General features: G+C 36.3%; 1 protein-coding gene across 2 annotated transcripts in view; it reads left to right on the top strand.

Annotated features, from left to right (window-relative positions):
* Positions 1 to 13,092, top strand: part of SELENOF (selenoprotein F) — a 37,498-nt gene extending 24,406 nt beyond the window's left edge. Inside the window, exons 3-5 of one of the 2 annotated variants that reach the window (XM_068540240.1) lie at positions 1,276 to 1,339; positions 9,674 to 9,723; positions 12,219 to 13,092. In XM_068540240.1, coding sequence (XP_068396341.1) covers positions 1,276 to 1,339; positions 9,674 to 9,723; positions 12,219 to 12,350 — 246 coding nt within the window. In that variant the 3' untranslated portion in view covers positions 12,351 to 13,092. The remainder of the gene's footprint in view (positions 1 to 1,275; positions 1,340 to 9,673; positions 9,724 to 12,218) is intronic. The other variant, XM_068540241.1, reaches the window with a different exon arrangement.
* Positions 13,093 to 26,369: the final 13,277 nt, after the last annotated feature.

Here is a 26,369-nt window from a genome sequence, read left to right as displayed (position 1 = left end):
TATCTCATTGTGGTTTTGATTTAATTTCCCTAATGATTAGAGATGTGAAACATCTTTTCATGAGCTCATTGGTAATATGGGCTTATACTTTTAAAGATTTGGGGGGGTGGGAGGTGTCTAACCAAGATTAACCAAATCTTATTTAAAAATCTTAGAGATCATCAGAGTTCTTAATCTGAAATCCATCAGTGGTTTCACAGTCCATGAGTAGCCTGAATTAAAGCAAATTCCATCAGACTCTTAGTATCTGTGCCCCTCAAAAACTTAAGAACTTTATTGATCTAGCCCACAATCACCAAAATGTTTTTTGAAAGTCATTATTTTGAGAGGAGTTAGAATTAAGGTGATTTTTAAATTTCTATTTTGTGCTTTTCTGTGTTTTCCAAAGTATCTAAAATAAACATGCATAGTGCATGTGATTTTTTGTGCCATTTTAGAACTTGAAAAGTAAAATCCATCTTTAGCTCTTGGACCTACAATTTTAAAAAAGTCTAAAAGCTAAGAAGAAATAAAATGGATATAGTATGTTCTTATGATTGCCTGCCTTCTCGGAGTCACAGCATTCCCAAGTCACTACCAGAAGAATGAGCAAGGCTCTGCCTCCACAAAAAAAGTGATGTTTACTACTGAATCTATTTCAGCCAAATTCATTGCAATAAAAAAATTGCATTTGAGTTTTTTATAATGAGCTTTTACTTTAAAGAGAACATGCAGGTTCTGTAGCTAGAGAAGCAGTGTTTACCATTTCAGCTGAATTTCATTAAGGGAAATATTTGCATTTATGTTCTTTATAATGAGATCTTACTGGCTTTTCTGTAATATATTTACATAGTACTCTAATTACTTTTTAAAGGTATTGGGTTTTTGTATTGTTTAATTTTAAAACATTGGTCACTTAATTTTAAAAGCAACCAAAAAGAATTCTCATTATTTATGTTGAATAGATGGATACATACCTGGGTTCAGCTTAGCATCCTAAAAAACCTGTGGGAAGTCTTTAAAATTTTGTGAAGAACTCCTAGGACAGCTTACCTATTCAAGTTCATCGTCAAGTCTCCGTATCTTCTTCAATCTTTTTGGCTAAGTTTGAGAATATTCCATGTAGGGCTTGAACTCCTCGACTATTTAATACCCTTAGGCCTCCATTTTCTCTTCTGGCATTTGTTTGATCTATATATCTGCTTAACTGTAATGTTTGTGCTATGAAATTTTATTTTATAACTACATTTTTAAAATATTAACCAGTTTTTTAAACTCCTGTTTTTCCTTTTGCAGCTGTATGCAGGAGCTATTCTTGAAGTCTGTGGATGAAAATTGGGGAGGTTCCCTCAAGTCCAAGGTATATAAAATCAACTCTAGTAAAATTTAAGTTAATAATTTAAAATCAACATTTCACAAAAATAATTTCATTAAATATTCCCAAGAATAAGAATATTTAAGGTTATACTTTCTCAACAGTATGTGAATTTTCTCTACATTTGTCTTCATGGGAGTGGAGTTTTATAATAATTGTTGAATACTAAGTTACTTGACTCTGAGCAAGCATAAAATAGGAAATTTAGATTTAAATACAGCACATGATGAGGTGATTATTTTCTTAAAAGAAGAGACTTTCCTAAGTACCAATTTTATGAGAGCCTTTCTTTTACCAGGTGGAAGTGTAATCCTTCTAAATAACATTTTTAATGTAAACTCATTTATATAAAACTCCTAAGGAACAACTGCATTAAGTGAGAGTAGACGTGTACAAAATAACAAACCATCAAGAAGAAAATTAATTACCATAGAACTTGAGGTGTAGAAGAGAGGAGGTCATACAGGAGGTCATCAGGTCATCATACACAGGAGGTCATCCTGTGTATCTTCACAGAAATTAAAGATAAATATGTGAAAGGATAATTGTGAAAGTGTATTCTTTTAGTTGACAACAAACAGTAGTGGAGCTCTGTATCTCCAAAAAGACTTGGACTAAAGCTTTTCTATTCCATCCTTGCATGTCAGCTGAAAATCAGTTTTATGAAGGTAATGAAGATGTTTTTTTGTTTTCTGGGTTTGTTTTTTTTTTTAACTAAAATACAAAAGTGCTCTATTTATATACCTTATTTTGTTTTTGTTTCTGCTGCCTTTTCCATGATTTCTTGCCTTGTTTACTTAATGGCAAGAGAATTTTTTGGATTTAGTATTTTAAAAAATTGCCTGTATTAGCACATTACCTTTATTGCTGACCTAGAATTGTTTATAATAAAATACTGCTCATTTGGCACGGAAATGTAATCCTTGGATTGCAACTTGGGGACTTGGGGACATTTTATATGAGACCCAGAGCAGATGTACATCTAATTAAATACATTCTTTGTCAGAATAAGCACATATTCTGATGTAGCACAGAATATAACATCCACTTCTGCTTAGGGAGAAAATTCTTTACTCTGTATGATTTATTTTGCCTCAAACACTTAAACTCAGTATTGTACCAGAGTTGTTTGGCTTTTTTTATATCAGTTCTCTGAATGATAATGTGATCATTCTTATTCCTAAAAAGTTTTGGCATTTGCTTTTTAATTATATTCATTATTCATATTTACTGACTTGTCTTATTCATAATCTTTTGTGACTCAGATTTTCACGAGGTCAAGAGTAGCTTGCAGGGCTTCCCTGGTGGCGCAGTGGTTGAGAATCTGCCTGCCAATGCAGGGAACACGGGTTCGAGCCCTGGTCTGGGAAGATCCCACATGCTGCGTAGCAACTAGGCCCGTGAGCCACAATTACTGAGCCCGCACGTCTGGAGCCTGTGCTCCGCAACGGGAGAGGCCGCGATAGTGAGAGGCCCGCGCACCGCGATGAAGAGGGGCCCCCACTTGCCGCACTAGAGAAAGCCCTCGCACAGAAACGAAGACCCAACACAGCCATAAATATAAATAAATAAATAAATAAATAAAATTTAAAAAAAAAAGAATAGCTTGCAGTTAGCCCTCCTGTTTGTGATATCAGGTTTTCTTATGTCCATGGTAATAATTTCTGCAGTTGCTAGTTCAGTCTTTAAAAGATTGAGCGTAGTTTATTAATCCTTGGATTACAACTTAACTATATATGTATAGTTAAATTATCAAACTGGTGGGTATTTGTAGTCATACTGTCTTTTCCTTTTGAGACATTGGATTTTAATTCTATGTATAAATATTTAATTAGTACAAGCTTATTTAAATTAAAAAGATTGTTTAATTCCACAGTCCATAACCATATTTAATATAATTATGTATATAATACCAATATTTTCAGAGCCCATGAGAAAGTAATACATTTTTTTAAGTTTACTTAATTTAAATTAGCCACATCATAAAACGTCAGAAAAAATTAATGTTAAATTATTCCAGAAGAGAGAAGGATTTAAAATTTGAAATGTCTTATCCACATTAAATAACTCAGGGTTTATGAAAAAAATAGTCCCAGATCATATGCCTTAGCTAATTCCAGGTATACCTCCTAAAATACTTTTGTTTTCCATGTTATGGTTAAGTAGGAAAGTCAGTATGTATAAAAACTTCTCATTGTATATTGGACCTAGTGTTTTATCACTTGTGTTGACATCAAAAGTAATGATGTTAAGTAAGTATGTTTTCCTTCTCAAGCATAAGTCTTACCATGATAAGGATATGTCTGTAGTCTGTCTCTATCAAAAAATATAAATTTTCCCTAATTTTATAGGTCTTGGCAAACTTTTTCTGTAGAAGTCCAAATAGTAAAGATTTTCAGCTTTATAGGCAGCAAGGTCTCCATTGCAGCTATTGATCTTTGCTTTTGTAGTATGGAAGCAGCCATAGAAAATATTTAAATGAATACATGTGTCTGTGTTCCAATAAAACTTTATTTATAAAATCAGGGAGGCCCAATATGGCCTATGGACCATAGTTTGCCACCCTCTGTATTAGAATCATAAACCTTCAGACACAGAAAGGAATTTTAAAATAATGTAGAACTGAGAGCAAATAGCTTTTTGCCTCTCGTACCCACTTTGGTTGACCGGTAGTGATGCCTAGGATTATGATGCTACCTTGGAGTTTTGCTGGAAGGAATACTGATTCATTAGCACTATCTTCATCAGTTTTCTCATTTATAAAATGGGTTAATAGGTGGTGTAAAATCGGTTAATATCTACCTTATAGGACTGTTTTGAGGATTAAATGAGATAACATGACTCTAGCATTTGAAACTCTCTTCCCTTCACTTGTGTGAACAGGTCTTTTTATTCTCCTTTCCTGGCATCTCATCTACCACCCACACTTCAAATATTGGTGTTAGTTAGGGTCTGTGTTCTTATTTTCTTACTCTTTTGAATGATGTCCCACTCCCTCAGTTTCAACTGCAGTGTTCACCTGATGACTCCCAATCTGTATCTTTAAATTTTTCTTTTTTTAGATACCATATTTCTGACTGCAAATTGATGTTTCCACTTGCATGGTCTCATAGTATCTTAAACCATTGTACATATAAGTCACCTGGGGATCTTGTTAAAATGCAGAGTGTAATTCTGTAAATTTTGTTTGCATCCTCAGAGTCTACATTTGTAACAATCCTATAGATTGTGGCCTACATTTTTAGTAGAGAGGCGTTAAACCCAGCATGTTCAAAAACTAAATTAATCCTCTTCTCTGATAAAAGTATACCATCTTCTTCCCTGTTTCCACAAATGGCAGTATCATCAAGCAAAAGTATAAGCATGAAACCCGAGAGTCATGATCAATATTTCTTTCACACTTTATACCCAGTTAGTCACCAAGTTGTGTCTCTTCCCCCTCCTTAATAAACCTTCATATCTTTGGCCTTCTCTATGATTTTAATCAGCCCCTTAGCATCTGTATCTGGAAGGATTAATTACGTATTATCTGGCCTGCGTGTCTCTTTTCCCTTTTCTTCTATTCTCTCTTCTACACAACTACCAAAAAAAAAAACCTTTTCCATAAGACAGATTTGATTATGTGACCCTCTTATTTAAAATTACCTGTAGTTCCCCATCACATATAAATGTCAAATTCAGCATCATATACAGGACCTATCATGACATGGATTCTCTTTTCTAGGTTCACATATCTAGTTTATGTGCAGAACTATTTGCAGTTCTCTGAACTCTGACCTCTAAGTCTTTGCACACACTGCATATTCTTCCTGACTTATGCCTTTACCCATTTTTGTGACGAACCCCTATTCATTCCAAATTTAGTTCAAGCATTATTTTGGGATTGGCTTTGGACAGAATTTTACACCCTCCCCTTTGTGTTCCATAGCAGTTCCCACATAATATTGTAATGTACTTGTTTAATTTACTGGTCTTCTGCCTCTACCAAACTAGGAACTCCTTAAAGCCCAGAATTTTTAAATTTGTTTTATCACTAATGTATCCCAAATCTTTCTAACACTGCACCTCACATTAAGAGGAATTCAAATATTTATTGAATGAATGAATGGATTTGCTAAATTTATCTAATTCAAAGGTGGCTCCACTTTTGACAAATGGGAAACTGGTGAAAAGCCTGTGTTTACATTGGTTATATAGCCTTTATGAATTTATAGTCTTCAAATAGTCCTTTTCTGACTTTATTATTCTTATCTGAAAAGTCATAATCTTTTTAGTTTGTTTTGTCTTCCTTATTGTACCTCCAGTCTCCCCAGATTCTCTTATTTAAATTGCCGTTCTCTGAACGTTTTTAAGTGCTTTTAAATTGTCTTGTTGGGAGGACCCAAATGACTTATGGTTTTGCACTCCAGATAGTTTGTAAGTAAATATTGTTTTAGAAATACTCTTCGATACCCAGTAGTTTTCACTGAGCACAATTGAGAATTCAGTTCTGTTGTTGTTTTTTGTTGCTGCTGCTCTTCTCTTTGTATTGTCGTTTCTGGGTGTGATATGACATTTTTGTTTATATTCTGATTCAAATATACTTATTTCTACTCAACGGGGAAACATCTAATTATCATTCCATGTAATTTTATGTGGCAATTCACAAATCTTAATTGTACCTGCCATAAGCCCTTATTTATTAAATCTTAAAACCAGTAGAGTACATTGTATGACTACTTGTAATGTGACCAAAGGTACATTGTTAGATCTAGCCAAGTGTATTTTGCCTGTATATTTTCACTTGTTTATGATTTTGAAAATAACATAGTTCAAACATTTTTCTTTGACCTCAAGACATATCCTTTCTATTATCCCTCATCCCCACTTATCCTCTTTTTGGAATGAGGAGGAAGATAGATTTTTATTTTTTAATACTCTTCATAGTTAACTTTGAAGAGCCTCTGATTTATAAGAAGAGTACCATGACTTTCTAAGCAGTGTATATAGCAAAACTTGGCTCTAAGGTCTCCTAGGCAGCTACACAAATGACATGCTGGTAAGAATCTTGAGGACAAAACTGAAACATTCAACGTTAAACTTAATGTTTTCTAATCATTTCTGCATATTTGATCGTTTTGAAGTGTTATTTACAAATCTGCCTTAGTAATTGACAAATAATTAAATTGGCATAAGAACATTTTCTTGAAATAGAGTGACTGAATTAATCTCTTTAGGAATCTCCAAACTGATATCACTTAGTTATTTTTAAAACAGCAGAAAGTAAACTAGAAAAATAAGTTACTCTGAAGTCTTTTTTGCAAGTCTCTTATATGCTCATATAGCCTATCCTAGTGCCATGTGTATATAGTAAGTATTCAAATATATTTTAAAAGATTAATTTACTGCCTGTAAAATGTGATTTGCTACCACAGGGTATTTAATAGATATTCCCCTCAGTCAAAATTAGGAGCTTGTAGATTTATACATAGCAGAGAGAAGAGAAAAGAACTGATGAAGATAGTCATTAGTGACTCATCTTAATATTTCTTTTCAATTTATTCCCTCATTCCGGCCTGTTAAAAAATCTTCTGAATGACAGAAAGTTATAGGTTCTGTTATAGATACAAAAAAAATATTTAAGAATAGTTCTTTTCTCCAGAGAAGTTTCTTATGTAGTAGTGACCACACTGTGTATTAAATGATGCTTTGCACAGATGTGCATATAGCATTTGCCAAAGGAATGGTTATAAAATGCAACAGCATATCATAAGCTCATTTTTGTTTGGAGATTCAGGAGTATTGGACAACTCTTAAAGGATGAAGTTAATAGAGAAGATATTCTAATAAGCCAGAATAATATAATCAGTTTTATTTTGAACTAAATTTAGTAGGAGAAGTTTAGATGGGATATCTGAGTGTCTTCCAACAAGCCTGCAGAACCTTAAAAAGAATAAGCATTTACTAATCTTTGTTTAGTTGTCCTAGATGCACATGTATAAAGATCTTCATAGTGAAACATGTCTATCGTGCTATTGCTAGTTAATTCTAAGTTTAAAAAATAAATTCTCAAAAGCACGTGTGTCACTATAAAATCTAATTAGAGTCTGATGCAAATGATAACAGAACTGGAATTAAGAACTGTCCTCATTTAAGGTATCCAAATGAAACATCCCACTTGTATTTATCTTTTTAAATGTATTCTAAAATTTTTTAACTTGGACAATTAGACGTGATCATTACTAAAAACTTGGTAAAATGTAGATCAACAACAACCCAAAAAGGAAAACATTTATTTAAAACTTCCCCAAACCCTATGCTCCAGATATAACCACTATTAAAATAATAGTTATTGTTTTGAACTGTTAGGTATATTGTGCTAAGTATTTTATATTTTCTCACTTAATTTTTTTAAAGATTTCGTTCAATGCTTCTAGGCTTTTTCCTTTGCAAATATATATTTATGGATAAATATATAAAAACATTAGTGTAAATATATAAAACAATATATCCATCTTTTTATAACAACCATGGGGAACAAACTGATCTATAAACCTTTATATATGAGTTTACATTTATATCACTAAATACAGATTAATATAATTTTTAAATGATTGGATGCACTTCATAGTGGTCCATGTTAATTTGTTTAACCAATAGCCTTTTACACACTTAGATTATTTTCAAATCTCCAGACTTGGTTAGCAGGATCTTATATATCTTTGCATTATAGTGTAATTATTTCTTCAGAATAAAGAAGTTCCTAGAAAGAGACTTGCAGATCTAAAGAGTATGCACGTTTTAAGACTTTTGGTTCATTTTGCTAAATACCTTTCAGGAAGGATGTGTCCATTTATATTTCTCCCACAACTAAGCCCCGGCAAAATCGTCTCTACCCCTTCTCTAACCTTAAATATTCTTTTTAATTTTTGCCACTCCAAATGAGGTTACCTCATTGTTTTGACAGTTCTTTGATTATTTGTGAGGTTGAACATTTATTTCAAACGTTTAGTGACCATTTGTTTATTTGTATATTACATGTTCCTGTCCTTAGTTCATTTCTCTAGTACCTAGTATTTTTTTTTTTCTTATTAATAGAAGCTCTCTTGCATACTGTGTAAGAGATAATTTTCCCCAGTATGTCATTTTTACTTTTAACTTTGTTTATAGTAGTGTTTTGCTGTACTGAGTGTCCATTTTTATATAGGCACATCTATAAAGCATTTTCTTTAGGATCATGCATAAGAGAAGAATTTTATATTCCATATTCCAAGTTGTCTGTGTTAAGTGCTGTGGTAGTATTCTGAATCTTTTTTTTTTAAACACTTATCACAACTGAAATTATCAGTGATGGGATTGCTTGTTTAGCATCTTTCTTCCTCACCAGCCTATAAACTCCATAAGAGCAGGAATCCTGTCTGTTTTATATAGCTTTATATCTGCTATCTGGTATACAATAGATATTCAAATGTATTTATTGAATAACACACACACACACACCCCCAGATGCACGCACACATAATCTCTCTCTCTCTCTCTCTCTCTCTCTCTTTGGTTTGCTAGCTTTACCATATTAAAAAATCCAGGTGTTTTTATCTCTCTAGATTTCCTAATCAGTTTCTTTGTTTTATCATTCTGGTATAAGTATCACATAGTATACTAATAAACAGTTGAACAGATACTCCCGTATTTTACTTTTTCTAAACTGCCCTGACTATTCTCCAACATTTACTCTTTTATTATTTTTTTTTTAATTTATTTATTATTGTCTGCATCAGGTCTTCGTTGCAGCGCGCGGGCTTTCTCTAGTTGCGGCGAGAGGGGGCTATTCTTTGTTGTGGTGCGCGGGCTTCTCACTGCGGTGGCTTCTCTTGTTGCGGAGCACGGGCTTCAGTAGTTGTGGCTCATGGGCTCTAGAGCGCAGGCTCAGTAGTTGCGGCGCATGGGCCTAGTTGCTCCATGGCATGTGGGATCTTCCCGGACCAGGGCTCAAACCGCTGTCCCCTGCATTGGCAGGCAGATTCTTAACCACTGCGCCATCACGGAAGCCCTCAAACATTTACTCGTATAGCTGAGTTTTACTGTCATTTTGTCAAGCCCTCAAAATCCCATTGTAATTTGGGATTTTTATTAATTTGAAAAAATTAACATCTTAAAATATTTAGTCTTCCCATTGAAGAATATGGGGTATCTTTCCATTTTATATGTGTTTTAGTTTCCTTGGTTTTTCCATATAGGATCTAATTTTTTATTTATTGAGTTTATTTCTACTTTTTGTGTTGATCTTTGTAGCTAGCTTGGATTTGGAAGTAAACAATTTGAATCTTTTTTTCTTTTAAGCTTTCGTCAGGAGCGATAAACCCAGACTATTCAGAGGACTACAAATCAAGGTAATGCAATTTTAATGTGATCCTTTTTTCCAGCATTTTCTTTTTTTAATTAAAAATTATTCAGATATTTTAATTGACTTTATTTTTTAGTGCAGTTTTAGGTTTACAGGAAAATTGATTCGAGAGTTCCCATGTACTCCCACCCCCACCCTCCAGTTCCCTTATTAACATCTTGCATTGATATACATTTGTTACAATTGATGAACCAATATTTGATACATTATTATTAACTAAATTTCATAGTTTGCATTAGAGCTTATACTTTGTACATACAGTTCTAGGAGTTTTACCAAATGTCATGTATCCACCATTACAGTATCATACAGAAGTTTCACTGCCCCCAAAATCCCCTGTGCTCCACACCCCACCGAACTCCTGGGAACCACTGATCTTTTTACTGTCTCTATAGTTTTGCCTCTTCCAGATTGTCATATAGTTAGAATCATACAGTAAGTAGCCTTTTCAGATTTCAGATTTAACTTAACATGCATTTACAGTTCCTTTGTGTCTTTTCTGTAGCTGGATAGCTCATTTCTTTCTAATGCTGAATAATATGAATAGTGTTCTGTTATACCATGGTTTGCTTTTCTATTCACCTATGGAAGGACATGTTGGTCGCTTCCAATTTTTAGCAATTATGAGCAACAGTGCTGTATACATTTTTGTGTAGACATACGTTTAACTTATTTGGGTAATTACCTAGGAGCACGATTACTGAATCATATAGTAAGAGTGTTGGGCAGTTTCTTACAAAGCTAAACTATTTTCCAAAGTGCTTATATCATGTTGCATTCCCACTAATAATGAATGAGAGTTATTGCTCCACATTCATCAGCATTCCTTATTGTCAGTGTTTTGGATTTTAGCCATTCTAATAAGTGTGTGATGTTATCTCATTGTTGTTTTCATTTGCAGTTCCCTAATTGAGAATCTTTCCACATGCTTATTTGCCATCTGTATATCTTCTTTGGTGTATCTGAGATCTTTTGCTCACTTTTAAAAATTTTAATTATGGTAAAAAAAACTTAAAAATAGTTAAGATGGTAAGTTAAATGTTAAGGGTGCAGTTCAGTACTGGTAAGTTAAATGTTATGGGTACAGGTCAGTAGTGTTAAGTATATTCACACTGTTGTGCAACAGATGTAGAATTTTTTTGTCTCGCAAAACTGGAACTCTATACCCATTAAACACTAATTCCCCCTCTCTCCTGCCTCCAGCCCATGGCAGCCACCCTTCTACTTTATTTCTATGATTTTGACTACTTTAGATACTTCATATGAGTGGAATCGTATAGTATCTGTCCTTTCATGACTGGCTTATTTCACTTTAGCATGATGTCCTCAAGGTTCATCCATGTTGTAGCATGTGACAGGATGCTTTTTCTGCATCTATTGGGATAAGATTTCTTGTTTAACCTGTTGGTAGTAATAGATTACATTAATTCATTTTCAAATTTTGTACCAACTTTGCATACTTGGAGTAAATCCAAATTGGCCATGGTATATAATTCTTTATACACTGTTGGATTTGATTTGATATTTTGAACACTTTTGCAACTATAGGCTATGTAGTTTCTAATTTTTGGACTAAAATGAGTTTTTGAATAAAAAATTGAATTTTTAAGAATAATTTATGTAGATAACCTGACCCAAAAGATTTTAGTAGTAATGTTATTGATTAGCATAGGGGACCAATTTCTAAATTCCAGAAACGGGTTGAGAATATACCAAATGCAAATAGTCACATCAGAGCTTGTCTCCATCTCTAAAGTTCACAACTGTAGAAGACCTAGAAAAACTGAAGCATAATTGCTGAGTTTCTCAGCTCCCTTCATCATCACTGCTGCATTTTTAGTTACATGGTCCTTAATTTAGCATTGAAGACTGATCACTTAATGAATGGGATCAGGTTTGTTATCACATTTACCCAGAATCAGAATTCCTCAGAGCTCTCTGGTGAAATATTGGAACCCACTAGTAGGTCTGAAGTTTCAGGAATCCAGCCGAATTATAAACTAATTACAACAGAATAAATTTTCTTTGGTTTAAGAAATCTAGTGAAAGTCCAATACAGAATTGTCTGATAGTTTGTATGCACAGCCTATTTCAACATGGCTCTTAAGAGTCATTCTCATTCAATATTTTGAACTTGTCTGCCTCCTTCATTAGATTTTCAACTCATTTGAGAGTTGGAGTGTGCCATGTATGCAATAAGTACTTGTTACATTCAAGAATAAGCTTAAATCCCAAGTAAACTGCTTGATACCAACAGGTGTTTCTCTTCAGAAGTAAAATGTGATTTTTTTTTTAATTGCCATTTTTGATGAAATCCCATTACACTCTTTTCTAAAAGACTTCCTTTAAGAGCTGTTGTGATGTTATGTCTAAAAGCTTATTACTGTTAAATTTAATTAAGCTGGATTGAATTGATTTGGACTTTGGTTGAAACTGAAAGGGCTCTTTCTAAGCAGAAAATGATATTCCTCTTTTTTGTAGTATGTTCGCGGTTCAGACCCTGTGCTAAAGCTTTTGGACGACAATGGGAACATTGCTGAAGAACTAAGCATCCTCAAATGGAACACAGACAGTGTAGAAGAATTCCTGAGTGAAAAGTTGGAACGCATATAAATCTTGCTTAAATTTTGTCCTATCCTTTTGTTACCTTGTCAAATGAAATATCACAGAACCTAGAAAATAATTTAGTTTTGCTGTCTTCCATTGATCAGTCTTTTACTGTGAGGCATTAAACATCTAATTAAAAGTTGAAGTGGCAGCACAACCCATGTTATGTAAGGAGTTGGCAAGCTTAACAAAACCCATTTTTTATGTTTCCATCCTCCATTTGTTGATACCACTAACAAAATGCTTTGTAATAGTCTTGTGGTTAATTATGCAAATGATAATTTGTGATAATTGGTCCAGTTTTACGAACAACAGATTTTTTAATTAGGGAGGTTAATAAGGGAGATGATTACTGTGCCTCATGTGCTGTGTGCTTTTTGAAAGTGAAGACAGAAAACTACAAAGCAAATAAGATATACCAAGCCTCAACAGATTGCCTGCTTCTCAGATCCTCTCATATTTTTGTATTACCCAGCTTTCCTTTTAATAGAAACGTTATAGTTTATAATGAATGCACTGCATAAAAACTGTATGGCTTCATTATTGTAAAACAGATTCAGGATCTGCGGTAAGAGTGAAACATTCACACAAAGATTCGCATTAATGAAGACTACACAGAAAACCTTTTTGTGGATTTGTGTGGATCTGATATTTAGCAAATTTTTGTGCTTTACATTCTTACAGAAGAGTAAAGTTAAAAATTATCATTTGTAAGACCAAAATATAAATAAAACGTTTCAAAAATCTATCTGAATTTGAAATCTATTTGTTCTTTCATGTTTAAAAATGACATATTTCTCAGTGCATTTTTATTTTCTTTTCATATAAGCCTTTTTTTTAAGCTAAAAACACTAAAATGTCTACATTGTTTAAAACTTCTAACTTATTGTGGGTAATACTATTTTGTCTATGATTTTTTATTTGTCAAAGTGCTTTCGTTTATGAACACATTTTCATTTATATCATATAAGGAATTTCTCTTAAAATATAGTTTTTTAGGAGCTATTAAAAATGATTTTTCTTTGCTTAACCTTCTGTGTGATGAAAGTGACTTCTTAAAGGGTGGTTCACTAAGAGCAGCATTCATCCAAATGACTTCAGGTCATTTAAACCTTACTAACTTAACAAATTGGTCTAATATCCTATTATGTCAGCTCAGTCTTAGGATAAATTCTTATAATCTGGAAACTTTTATTTTTTATTTTGAATTAAACTATCTTAATGAAGGATATTTGAAAGTCTTGAAGATAACTCTACCAGAAAATGTTTGTAGAATATTTAACAAAGGTCCATTATTAATCTTTACTGGCATTTTATGTCATGTCATTTTAAATTTTAAGACATTTTTAAAGCCAGCTTGAGAATGAAAAAATACTATGAGAAGTCCTGGCAGACAAACTGTGGTCTATTTTTGGTCATCCATGGTAATGGAGAGGGCCATCACTTTTATAGTACAAGGGCCCTGGATAATGTACTAATCCCTAATGGTGGTTATTACTTCAGAGCAAAAGGGAGGTGAAGCCAATCATGAACAGTGGGAAAAAACAGCACGAGAGGAGTTGCTGCCACATACAGAAAAATAGTTGGATAGAAAGCGTGAAACTTCAGAACTTCTGGGATTGGCATAGAAAACTAATTGAACTATTCTCTGAGCAGGAAGAGCCAATCAAATGAGTATCTGGCACTGGGATTTAAAGAGAGAAGCCTGAAAAGTCTATTATATTCAAGTTATTATTAGAGATCAAAAGAGGCTGAAGAACCTTAAACTCTGAAGAACTTGAAGCTTTAAGTTCTTGAGTTGATGAATAAATGTGTTATCATCTACCAAGCTCCACTATTTTAATTGGGAGGTTTGAGTTAATTAGCCAATCCAACTGTTTTTCACCAATTCCAATCAACAGCTAAAACCTTTTTAAACAAATCTTGATTACCAAGAAGGGTGTATAAATACTGAGGCAAAAAAGTACCATTTTATAGCCAAATTTTGACATTTGATTAAGCTTATTCAAGTTCACAAATATGGATATGTAATAGTCAGTTGATATTTATAAATTTGCTCCCCCTGCCAAAATTATGTTACTTATAACCTAAAACAGTTAACGAGTCTCTAAATTCCTGAATTTGGCAAAAGCCTCTTACAAGGAGCTATGAGCAAGAACTGACATTTCCTGTTTTAAGAGGATTTGAGACTTGAAAGCCAGTCTAAAATTAAAGTTAATAAAATGCATAAAATATTTTTGAAAGCAAAACTGCAAAACTTTGGAAATTAAAATTGGCAGTAGCTAGCATGTGAAAGCATGTCTACAAATATATGGGAAGTAGGAGTACAGATTACAGACATGAGCACAACTAGGTATTTCTTTTACTTGAAAATTAAAGTATCTTTTAATTATATCCTGTGGTGACAGAGAACTTTTTCTGGGAGGAGAGGGTCTGCGTTTGTGATCCAGAATTCAAATTAGACTTTTGCTGATTAAAATAAACATTTTACCTTCAAACTGGTCCTTAGCCCAGGAATCAATAACATGAAACATTACCTAGAAATACTAAAGGAATAAAACTAAGAATTGTCTGAGACCTCTAAAACTAATTCTTCCCTGTTAGCCACTCTTGAAACAGACTATGAATATGTGCAGCATTTTATCTACCATTATGAAGAGATTGAAGTTTAGACCTTAAAATTCAAAACTTTTTTAAAAAACCATTTTGGTAGAAAAACTAAGCTAGAGTTGATCCTTATTCACAAATTCTGTATTTGCAAATTCACCTACTCGTTCAAATTTAATTGTAACCCCACAATCACAATACTCTTGGCACTTTTGAAGTCATCCACGGATGTGCGCAAAGCAGTGAAAAATTTGAGTGCCCCAGTGCACACATTCCCAGCCAAGGTCAGACAAAGTGACACTGCCTTGCTTCAGCTCATGCTGTGAACAAGCGTCCTTTTCACAGTCTATTTAATGCCACATTTTTTTAATTTTTGTGCTTTTTGTTGGTTATTTCGCTCTTTAGAATGGCCCCCAAGCGTAGTACTAAAGTGCTGTCTAGTGTTACTAATAAGTGCAAGAAAGCTGCGATGTGCCTTGTGGGAAAAATACATGTTTTAGATCAGTTTTGTTCAGGCATGAGTTACAGTGCTGTTGGCCATGAGTTCATCATTAGTAAATCAGCAGTTATTTTATAAAAGATGCCTTTAAACAAAAACACATAAAACAAGGTTATATATCCATAGGTTGGCAAAAATGTGGCCAGAGGCTTCCAGGAATCTAACCCTGTGTATCGCCTAAGAGCAATGGTTCTGTGTTCGCCAATTCAGTGTTTGCAGTGACTTTATAGAACATAATAACTACTGTAAGTAATGAGGATTGACTAATTTACCATTTTTATTGAGACATAATTCACATTTAAAATTCACCCACTTGGAGTATGCAGTTCAATGGTTTTTTAGTATATTCACACAGTTATCCAACCATCACTACAATCTGAATTTAGAACATTTTCATCACTCCAAAAAGAAATCCTATATGCATCGGTAGTCAATCCCACACCCACCTACCCTCAGTCCTTGACAACCTGTCTAGGTTGTCTCTATGGATTTCTGTCTATGGATTTGCCTATTCTGGACATTTCATATAAACAGGATCACAATATGTGCCTTTTGTGTCTGGTTTCTTTCACTTAGCATGTCTTCAAGGTTCAACCATATTATAGCATGTATCAGTCCTTCATTTCTTTTTTGTGGCTGAATAATATTCCTTTATACAAATATACCACGTTTTATCCATTATTTGGTAGACATTTGGGTTGTTTCCACTTTTTGGCAATTGTGAATAACACAGCTATATACATTGATGTACAAGTCTTTGTGTGCAAATGTTTTCATTTCTCTTACATATATAACCTAGGAGTGGAATTGCTGAGTAATATACTATCAATGTTTAACTTTTTGAGGAACTGCCAAACTTTTCCAAAGTGGCTACACCATTTTACATTCCCATCACCAATGTACAAGAATTCTAATTTCTGCACATGTATTCTTCATCTCTCATTAAGGGTACTCATTTTACAGTCTTATCATCAGGGGCCATTGAAATGTGTTAATAAGCACTGTGCCCTCCACTAAATAGCCTTAAGACTGCAATTCTTTTAATTCTTTAGATGGTACGTTTTATTCTCTCAATTTTTCCTTCCTCTTCTGCCTTCTGTCACTTTACTGGATTTTAATTCATTTTTCTCTTCCCCAGCTTCAGTCATGAAAAAAACTTTAATGTTCCCATATCTAATAGAAGTCACATTCTAGTATGAGAGGCAACCATTAAACAAATACAGCATTGCAATTATGGTAAAAGCAATGAAGAAAAAAGTTACTAGAAGAGAGTTACAAAGGGGACTAGTGAGTTCAGAGATTTCTGAAGGATGTGACATTTAAACCGAGGCCTGAAATATGAACAGAAGCTATTCAGGAAAAGAGTAAATTGAAATGCCTTCCAATTAGAAGGTAGAGCACATGAAAAGACCCAGACTTAGTAGAAAGTCAGGCATTTCCACACACCTGAAAGAAGCCAATGCATCTGGAAACTAGCGAGCCTGAGAGAATAGTAGAAAATGAGGTTGGGAAGGTAGGCAAGGAGGACCCAGTTGGTGCTGTCTTAAGAATTTAGCTGCATTCTAAGTTGCTTTTAGAATAAAACCAGAAAAGGAAAAAACCTTAAGCAGGGGAGTGACAAAATCCAGTAAGTTCAACTCTAAATGTCACAGTCAGCAACTATTGTTATGCCCACGTAAACACGTAAGTGCTTTATCTAGTGCACTAATAGCCTCTTTAGGAGCATCTAGTATACAATTTACTCTTTAAAACTACTCATCAACTTGCTTTGAGAACAAAAAGACAAGCCTAAGCTAAAATGTTAAGTTTTATGAGATTCCAATGTTCATTTGTATCTATGCTCAAAGGATTCTTAGAATATTCACTAGTTATGTGGACCCATAGGAGGTGCCTATTAATCCACACCACACTCGGGCAGTCCTCTTCACCCCACCTTTAAGCTGAGCACTAATCTCAATTCTAGCTCCAAGGAAAGAACATGAAGCTCCAGCCTTGGAACTATGTGACTCAATATCTATGACAGTCTTTCTGTCGCCACCTCTATTATAACTAGTACCAGAGTTCTTGGGTCCGGTTTTACCTCCTACCTACATTCAGGCTTTTGACCCAAGTCCCTGGCTCCTGTTACCTGATCTCCCACATCATGAATACCTATATGACCCAACTAGACAGCTCTATCTGCCACTCCAGATTTTGAAATCTATTCTGGCCTGAATTGTGTTTCCATTACTTCCTTCCTGGCTTGAACATCTGGACCTATAGCCCAGACTCTCTGATCTGATTTCAACGTTTTCCTGCCTAACCTAGTCCTATGAGCAATGACTAATTCATCTACTTTTAAACTCACCTATCTCTACATCTTAGCCCAACAATACAGGACTCTCGTTTTTCCCCATATAGAGTGAAATCTTTGTCCAGCCTTACCCCTTGCATATCCACTCAGAATCAGCTAGATCTTATCCCAAAGGCCCAGCCCCAGATCCCAGCCAAGCTCTTCTGGTCTAGTTTCCATTGCTGGATAACAAACCATCCCAAAACTTAATGGTTTAAATATTTGTATATCTCTGTATAAACAAATAGAGAGGGAAAAAGGGATTCTATTGATTCTGTTTCTCTACAGAACTCTAATATACCTCTTGCAATACTCTGTGCATTAATGGTTAACTTTCACTTATAAAGATTTGCAAGGAAAGGCTCAACATAAGTCTAGACTATTATAGGCTCTTTATACAACCTATGCTCAGAGATTGTCAGACTGACAGTTTTTCAGTTTTAACAGAATTTTGACAGGCTCCTCATAGCCATCTAAACCAAAATGTCTTTGTCAAGGTGGTGGTGTTTTCCTCATTAGCAGTAACACATGAGATTGTGTTTATGTTTCACTGTATACAGTGTATACCATCAAAGCTGATTAAATGAGTCATTTAACACTGTTTACAGGAAAAGACTTAACAGATGTCACAAAGAAGAAAGTCATCTTTTGAGTGTAAACAGTGATGTCAGTTGGTTCAGAAGTTTCTGAAAGGCAAAACAATACTGAGAAAAAAAATGTTTTGTAACCAATTTGCAAACGGAAGGGGAAAAGTTACCGGGTAGTAGACTATCATGCTCTGGAAGAAAACACCTCTTGTCAATCAATGTAATCTTTTGTGGCAGAGTTATTGGCCTGCTAGGACAGAGGGAAACAATGGATGTAATCTGTCCTCAGTGTAGCCAGGTATTTTATCCTGTCTGACATTACATAGTTATTTGTAAACTAGAAAAAAGTATGATCTAACACCTCAGTTTTTGAGTGGGTGCATTTAAGAATGCTGAGGTATTTGTTCTCAGTTATTTTCAATAGATCATATCACCATAGAGCAAAGCAAGTGACATCTTCAGTTTTCCATCATGTATGACTTGCTAGACTCACGGCACTTGTTAGTGAGTAGCCAAGAGGGGAAAAGGTACCGACAACTGGGGATTCTCTTACTCCCTGTCATTTTTTCCCATTGGCGTCTGACTTTAGTTTCCCCTTCATGAGATGTCTCTTGGAATAGATGATACATTTGCTTCAGTCTCACACTCCCTGATGCCAACTATCTGTGAAGGTAGCCCCTCTGCCCTCTCTTTTTAGTATTTTGCCTCACGTTGATTTCTCATGATCACTGGGTGCATTAGAGCTTTGTCTCTTCTGTGCCCTCATCACATTCTGAGGCAATGACAGTTAGGAATTCAACATATGGATTTGGGGGGACTCAATGCAGCCCATAACACTGCCCGAAACCAAATTTCAGGGCGGTGAGGGGAGAAGTGAGCTGAAGAGAAATTGGGAGGTAGGAAGTAGAGACAACTGTTTGGAAAAACTTGAATAAGAGAGGAAGGAGCTAGACTGGATTTGAGGGTCAAAGGAGAGAAACTTGAGTGTGTTATCAACAGAGGGGAAGATGCCAATGAAGAAGTAAAATGAAGGAGAAAGGCATTGGGTCAAATACACGTGTGGAGAGACTTGGCTTCAAGCAGCAGGGAGAGCGTGGAGGACAAGCATGAGGATGGGCAAGGGCATAGCATGGTAAGAGGACAATATGGGCAGTTTAGAGACCTCTGCTTTCTCAGTGACACAGGAGGCAAGCTTATTCATCAGGACTGGAGAAAGCAGACAAAGGCATGAGTAATGGATTTGTAGAGAAGGTTTGGAATAGTTGCTGAGGAACGCAGAAGAGGAAGATGGAGGTCAGATCTAGAGTGGCACTGATCCTCCTATTTGGAGTCTAGCCCTGGATCTTCACTAACCTACTGTGTGAGTTTGGCTCAGTTTTCTAATTATTCTTTTTCATGTTATTCTCATCTGTGAAATAGGGTTAATAATAGCTACAGTGAACACGCTACATTATTATGAGGATTAAATAAGAAAGTGGTTAAATTTTCAGTGACACTATTAGTAGCATTCCTGTTCTTGCATTACTCAACACTGGCACCCTGGTTTAGCAAACTGGTTCTAACGTCTCATTTTCTTTATTCAGTTGTTGCCTGGGCCATTTATCAAGGCAATCGTTATCTGATTGCATAGATTTGACAATGGTATCCCCATTTCCCATTCAAAAGTTAAGCCAGAAGGTGTTCCCTTGCCCATTTAGTCTTAACTATTCCCAGAACATCCCAAATAAAGCCTGTTTTTTCCTCAAAGAAAATAAAACATACACATACCAAGACATTTTCAAATTAAAATAGGCACTAAACAGACAGATTTCTGCCAAGAATAACCTCTGCTCTACTCAAAGTTGGTTTACAGGATTGTAAATTGAGACCAGCCTTTGCTTCTTACTCTACAGGGGCAATGAGTCAGGATTTCCTGAAGTTAAGCAATCATGTAAAATGAGTTAGTGGCTTCTAGAAGACCTCATGCACTTCCTTGTGCCAAGAAATTAACCTGTTTAGTTCTTGGCATCTCTTTCGTTTCCCCCAATGACTTAGTTAAGATCCTTCCATCAGTCTCAGAGTCAGTATGACAATGTAGCTAAGATTCAATGAAAGATTGTTTTTTTCTAGAAACATAAGTCTGGTGATGATAGCTGCATATCAGTGAGAAGGTTGGATTCTAAGTCTGAATCATTATTTTTTTAGTCAAAACTACACTGGCTACTAGTCCTAGTTCAATTCCTTGCATTGCTTAACCCAATTATAATCTAGTTTTGTCCCACCTCAAACAGCAATCTAATTGCTAACTCCTTGTTCTCATTCTATTTGAACTTTCTGTAACGATTTCACTTCCATCTTGGAACACCTTTTGCTTTCAACACACCACTTTTTCCTAGTTCTCTTCTAACCTTCATTGTTACCTCTCCTCTTCCTACCCCACAGATATTGCAAGTTGTCCCTCATTGCCCCTCCTCTCTGTCAAGTGTTAGGAATTCAAATGGCAGCAGGGGCCAGGCAGGTAACAACAAGGTCAGATATAATTAATAGGGAATGATAAGAACTGTGGCAAAGAGACAAGGCATACTCCATGTAAAAGCAACCACAGTGGAAAACTTTTTAAACACCATCTTAGCCAAAAACCCTTTCATGGACTGGACTATACAGCTGTTTAATGACAGCTGTTCTCAGAACCCAGGTCTTTCTGTCCAGGACTCTGAGGACAGGACCCATTTACAGGATGCTTTGTGTGCCGCTTAACCCCTGCATAATAAGACAACAGTCACTCCTGACTTTGAGTTCAGGGTCCCTAGGTAAGTCACCCAACCTGATTTACTTTTAATCTGTAAAACGGGCTTCCTTAGAGGCTCACTTACATTTCAACATGATGCAAACATTTTACTAAGTGGCAGTGACATCATTTATATCTTAAGTTTTCCAAGGGGCCCTTTTCTATTTCTCTAACTTATAAGTGTCACCTCCACACATCCTGAGGTTCTCTCCCAACTGTGTCACCTGCCCAGATTTTACACCGTCACACCTGACACTTGTGCAGAACTCATGAGGGACCATCATAGTCCATCTGAAGGGAAGACCTCACCTCCATCCAGAGATCTTAGTCTTTTATGCTCTGCCTGTAAAGTGTTGGAAGACTCTATACTCTTGGGCTTAGCACAACAAATAGGTATTTCTTTAACACGCTTTCTCACTGAAGTTCAAGTTTCTATGAGAAAACTTGTTTTAAAGAAGAATCTGAATGAAAACCGTACATCTGAAGGTACTTTTTCTTGCACACTTAGAATAAACATTTTTAGAAAGACAGTATTTTCTTAAGAATGAAATAATGCCATTTGCAGCAACATGGATGGACCTAGAGATTGTCATACTGAGTGAAGTAAATCAGAGAAAGACAAACATGATATCACTTACATGTGGAATCTAAAAAAAAAGGTTACAAATGAACTTATCTACAAAACAGAAATAGAGTTACAGATGTAGAAAACAAACTTATGGTTACCAGGGGGTAAGGATGCAGGGAGGGATAAATTGGGAGATTTGGATTAACATATACACACTACTATATATAAAATAGATAACTAATAAGGACCTACTGTATAACACAGGGAACTCTATTCAATACTCTGTAATGGCCTATATGGGAAAGGAATCTTAAAAAGAGTGGATATATGTATATGCATAACTGATTCACTTTGCTGTACACCTGAAGCTAACACAACATTGTAAATCAACTATAAAAATTAAAAAAAAATAAAATAAAATAAAAAATACAGTATTTTCTTGAGAACGTTCTTAAAATGATGCATAATCTTACACAGTAGTTTTCATGTTTGCTGAAGCTGCTACAAAGACACCAGAGGAATTACTCTTGGGGGCAGAAACTAAAAATACGCAGCTGCTTCTCCATAATATGTTATCACCAGCTCAGCAGCGCCAGTTTAATTTCACTCAGGGATAACTGGTCCTCATTTTGCAAGGTTCTGAACAAGTGAAACAGTCCCTACCCTCAGTATGAAATGAAAGAGGATCCAGGTTGTCAAGGTATCAGACAAAAAGAGACACAGGAGGACTTCCCTGGTGGCTCAGTGGTTAGAATCTGCCTGCCAATGCAGGGGACACGGGTTTGAGCCCTGGTCCGGGAAGATCCCACATGCTGTGGAGCAACTAAGCCCATGCACCGCAACTACTGAGCCTGCGCCCTAGAGCCCGTGAGCCACAACTACTGAGCCCACGTGCCACAATTACTGAAGCCCACGCACCTAGGGCCCGTGCTCCACAACAAGAGAAGCCACTGCAATGAGAAGTCCGCACACCGCAACGAAGAGTAGCCCCCGCTTGCCGCAGCTAGAGAAAGCCTGCGTGCAGCAACAAAGGCCCAACACAGCCAAAAATAAATAAATAAATTTATTTAAAAAAAAAAAAAAAAGACACACAGGAAGAAGCACAAGGCCAAAGTTCAGGCTTCCCACCACCATCCCACACTTGGCCACCATTCCCCCACCTTAATCCCCTCTGCATACTATATATTAATATACCATGCAGTTTCGTCAAGTCCTCTCTTGAAACAGTCATTTCATTTCCATCTTCCTCCAGCTAATCTGGCCTGCTCTTTCCTTCCAACTTTGTCTCTAATAATTGATACAAATGAATTCTGTCTCCTTACACCGGTGTTCCCAGCATACCCCACTAGAGTGTAAGTGCCACAAGAACAGGGACCCTGTTCCTCTTATTACTATTATATTCATGGAGCTGAGTCCAGTGTCTAGCACAAAGGAGATGCTTCATAAATACTTGTTAAAGTAAATGGAATGTTCATTCACAGCACCAGGTCTTTGTCCCAATAATCCTCTCTACCCAGAATGTCCTCAGTCTTCATCTCCAAAATTCTCAAACCCACATTCATCTCTGTTATGGAATGAACGTTTGTGTCTCCCCACCCCAAATTCATATGTTGAGATTCTAACCCCCAATGTAACGGTATTAGGAGGTGAAGGCTTTGGAAGGCATTTAGGTCATGAGGGTGGAGCCCTCATGAATGGGATTAGTGCCCTTATAAAAGAGCCCCAAGAGAGCTCTCAACCCTTCATCCATGTGAGGGCACAAGAAGACGTCATCTGTGAACCAGGAAGCCAGCTCTCTCTCACCAGACACCAAATCTGGTGATCTTGGACTTCTCAGCCTCCAGACTGTGAGAAATAAACTTATGTTTTTTGGCCACCCAGTCTGGATGCTTTGTTACAGCAGCCCAAACTGACTAAGGTAATCTCATTCTTCTAACAGGGATGGCATTTCAAGTTTGCTCTGTACAATTTAGTGTTTGAATATATCCCACACTGGTGATATCCATTCAGTTTTCAGGAAAAGTCATAGTCGACTGTTAGGTTCTTTGCTTCTCCTAACACATTTGGTTGTTCAGTGAACACTGAAACTCAAGTGGACACTTACTTATAATATCTTCAACTTGCCAGAAGGAGCTCCACTTAATGTTTTGAGATCAGGACTGCAGTGTTCAGCTTTCAAATAAGTCGGCTTAATCCCAGGAAAGTCTGACTAACTGCAAAAATTAGTCAGAAAATATAGAACAAGTAGTTCTGATCCAAGGAACATAAGATCCTCCTTAGAGCAAAGTCATTTCTGAAGAATGGCGATAAATTCCCTCAGTAGGAACATTTGGGCCTGACTTTTCTGAACATCCAATTCTTCCCCTCCACACAACAAACCCTCACTCTCATTTTTACATGGACTGAATAAGAGCTCTTCTATAGGGTTGTAAGCATTTGTGGATGACAGTCTCTGGGATCATTTTGTCCTGCAGTCACTCAAATGAGTGTTTTAGTCTCTTGTGGACCACTTGCTCTAAGGCAAAGACTCGTGGGGGTACTTGCTTCTCCTCCGTGACAAGAAGGAGATAAACACCAGTTAAAATCCAACTTCTGTGGCAACACATGACCCCAAACAACCAGCAGTTGTAGAATAGACCTAGAAAGAGGATTTTTTTTCCCCTAAAATTTCTATTTAGTGACAGAAATGACCAGTTTTTCTACCATTAGGCAATCTGTGACCTACTAGATTAATTAAGATAATATTTCATCAAATGGAAACTTGTATCAGGACTCTTCCCATTGTAAATAACTCAAACTAAGCCAAAAGGGGAATTTAATGGCAAACCTAACTGAAAAGTCCCAAGGTTGTCTGGCTTTAGGTATGGTCTAGGGTAGGAGCAGGCAAACTATAGCTCATTGCCTGTTTTTGTAAATAAAGTTTTATTGGCACACAAACATGCTTGTTCTTTCAAGTACTGTCTATGGCTACTTTCAAGCTACAACAGCAGTACTGAGTACTTGCAAGATAGACCTTATAACCAGCAAAACCTAAAGTATTTGTTATGTGGCTCTTTCTAGAAAAAGCTTGCTAGCTCCTACCTTAGGGGCTCAGGTGATGTCATCAGGATTCTCTAAGCTCTTGCCTTTGGAGCCTCCTCTGAGATGGCTTCACTTTTGGGTGTCACATGTATCTCCAGCATCTCCACGCTGATTTCATTCCTTTCTGCTAACAGTCTTAGTTGAGAAGAACACTTCTTTTCCAGTAACTCTTGCCAAAATCCTAGAGTTTACTCTAAACTGACAAGTTGGATGAGGTACCCATCTTTGGGTTGATGCCTTATGGGTAGGAGGATGGACTTTTCACTGATTGGCTTAGGCCTGGGTCACACCATCTAGGTGCTGGCGTTGGATCAGTCACCACAAGCAACAGGGACTAGGAATAAGGGAGAGGTTCTCCAAGGGGGAAGAATGCTAGCTTCCTAGCAAAATCTACAAATGTCCGTTATGAGACTTTTCCCTGGTTGATCACATTCTGGTCTTGGACATTTCTCAAAGTATGTCAATGAGTTATTTGCATAATTATAGAGACCCTTAAACAGAGCTACTATTAATAATATCCAGCTGTTATTGATGAGGTTTCAGTGCCAGATACAATACTAAGTACTTAATAAATATTATCTTGTTTATCCTTCCAACAGCTATAAACACTAGGCATTTTTATTTCCAATTTACTAATGAGGCAAATAAGGATGAGAGATTTAATAATAAATTGGCCTAAAAGTCCCACAGTCAGGATTGGAACCTAGAGCTGTCTAACTGTTAACTTGAACTGTGCTGCCCTGCCTCCCCACCGTTATAGCCTCCCATTTCTGGGAATTCCCTACTACACCCTCTGTGCCTGAATAGCGCTTGAGCACTGAACTGGTGACCAACAGGCCTGAGTTCTAGTGAACTCAGCTCTGCCATTAACTCACTGGGTGACTTTTAGCAAGTTACTTAATCAGTTTTTGGAATCTTGGTTTCCTCATCCGTAAAATGAATAGTTTAAACTACCAGTGACATTCAAACTATGTTCTACTAACAGAGGGGCTTCTGTGGCAGTGCCTTAGAGTTTGCCATAGAGACTGAGGGACACTCAGCAAGTGCTCTCTCCACGCTCATACAATTTCACCATCTTCATTGCTCTCCACTGGGCTCCTTCTTAAGTCTAATATATAAAGAATAAACATTTCTGTTGCAAAAAAAAATTAACCATGGGACTAGAAGACCTCCAAGATCTGTCATTATTCTCTGCTTGTTCTTGCACTTCCCTCTCCCTGTTTGTGTCCTGTCAGGCTGACCTGTGTGGATGGACTACATCAACAGGTTTCCTGTGCTCTGGTTTCCTGTTGGGTTCCGCCAATAGGAAAGTAGCAGAAAAGGGACGAAAGGAGAGAGAGGTTAGGGTATTGATTCCCCTGGATCAGTGGCTAGGTTCAAAGACCACAGCTACTGTTGGTGGCCCCCTCCATCAGCTCTGTTTGGGTTTGGAAAACTGCTCCATTCTCTGCCCCAATCCCAACTAGGAGTAGTAATGTTTCATTGCTCTCACTAGCCCTGGGATACATTGCCATCCCTTGGAATCTTGCTGCAATGATAGTGTGTCTGGTTTATGTAGCTACTGTTGTAAATAGTCCCTTCTTT

Source organism: Eschrichtius robustus, chromosome 3 (assembly GCF_028021215.1).
Source record: "Eschrichtius robustus isolate mEscRob2 chromosome 3, mEscRob2.pri, whole genome shotgun sequence".
NCBI classification, from domain to species: domain Eukaryota; kingdom Metazoa; phylum Chordata; class Mammalia; order Artiodactyla; family Eschrichtiidae; genus Eschrichtius; species Eschrichtius robustus.
Note: the sequence above shows the minus strand (reverse complement) of the source record. Positions and strands in the feature narration are given on the sequence as shown.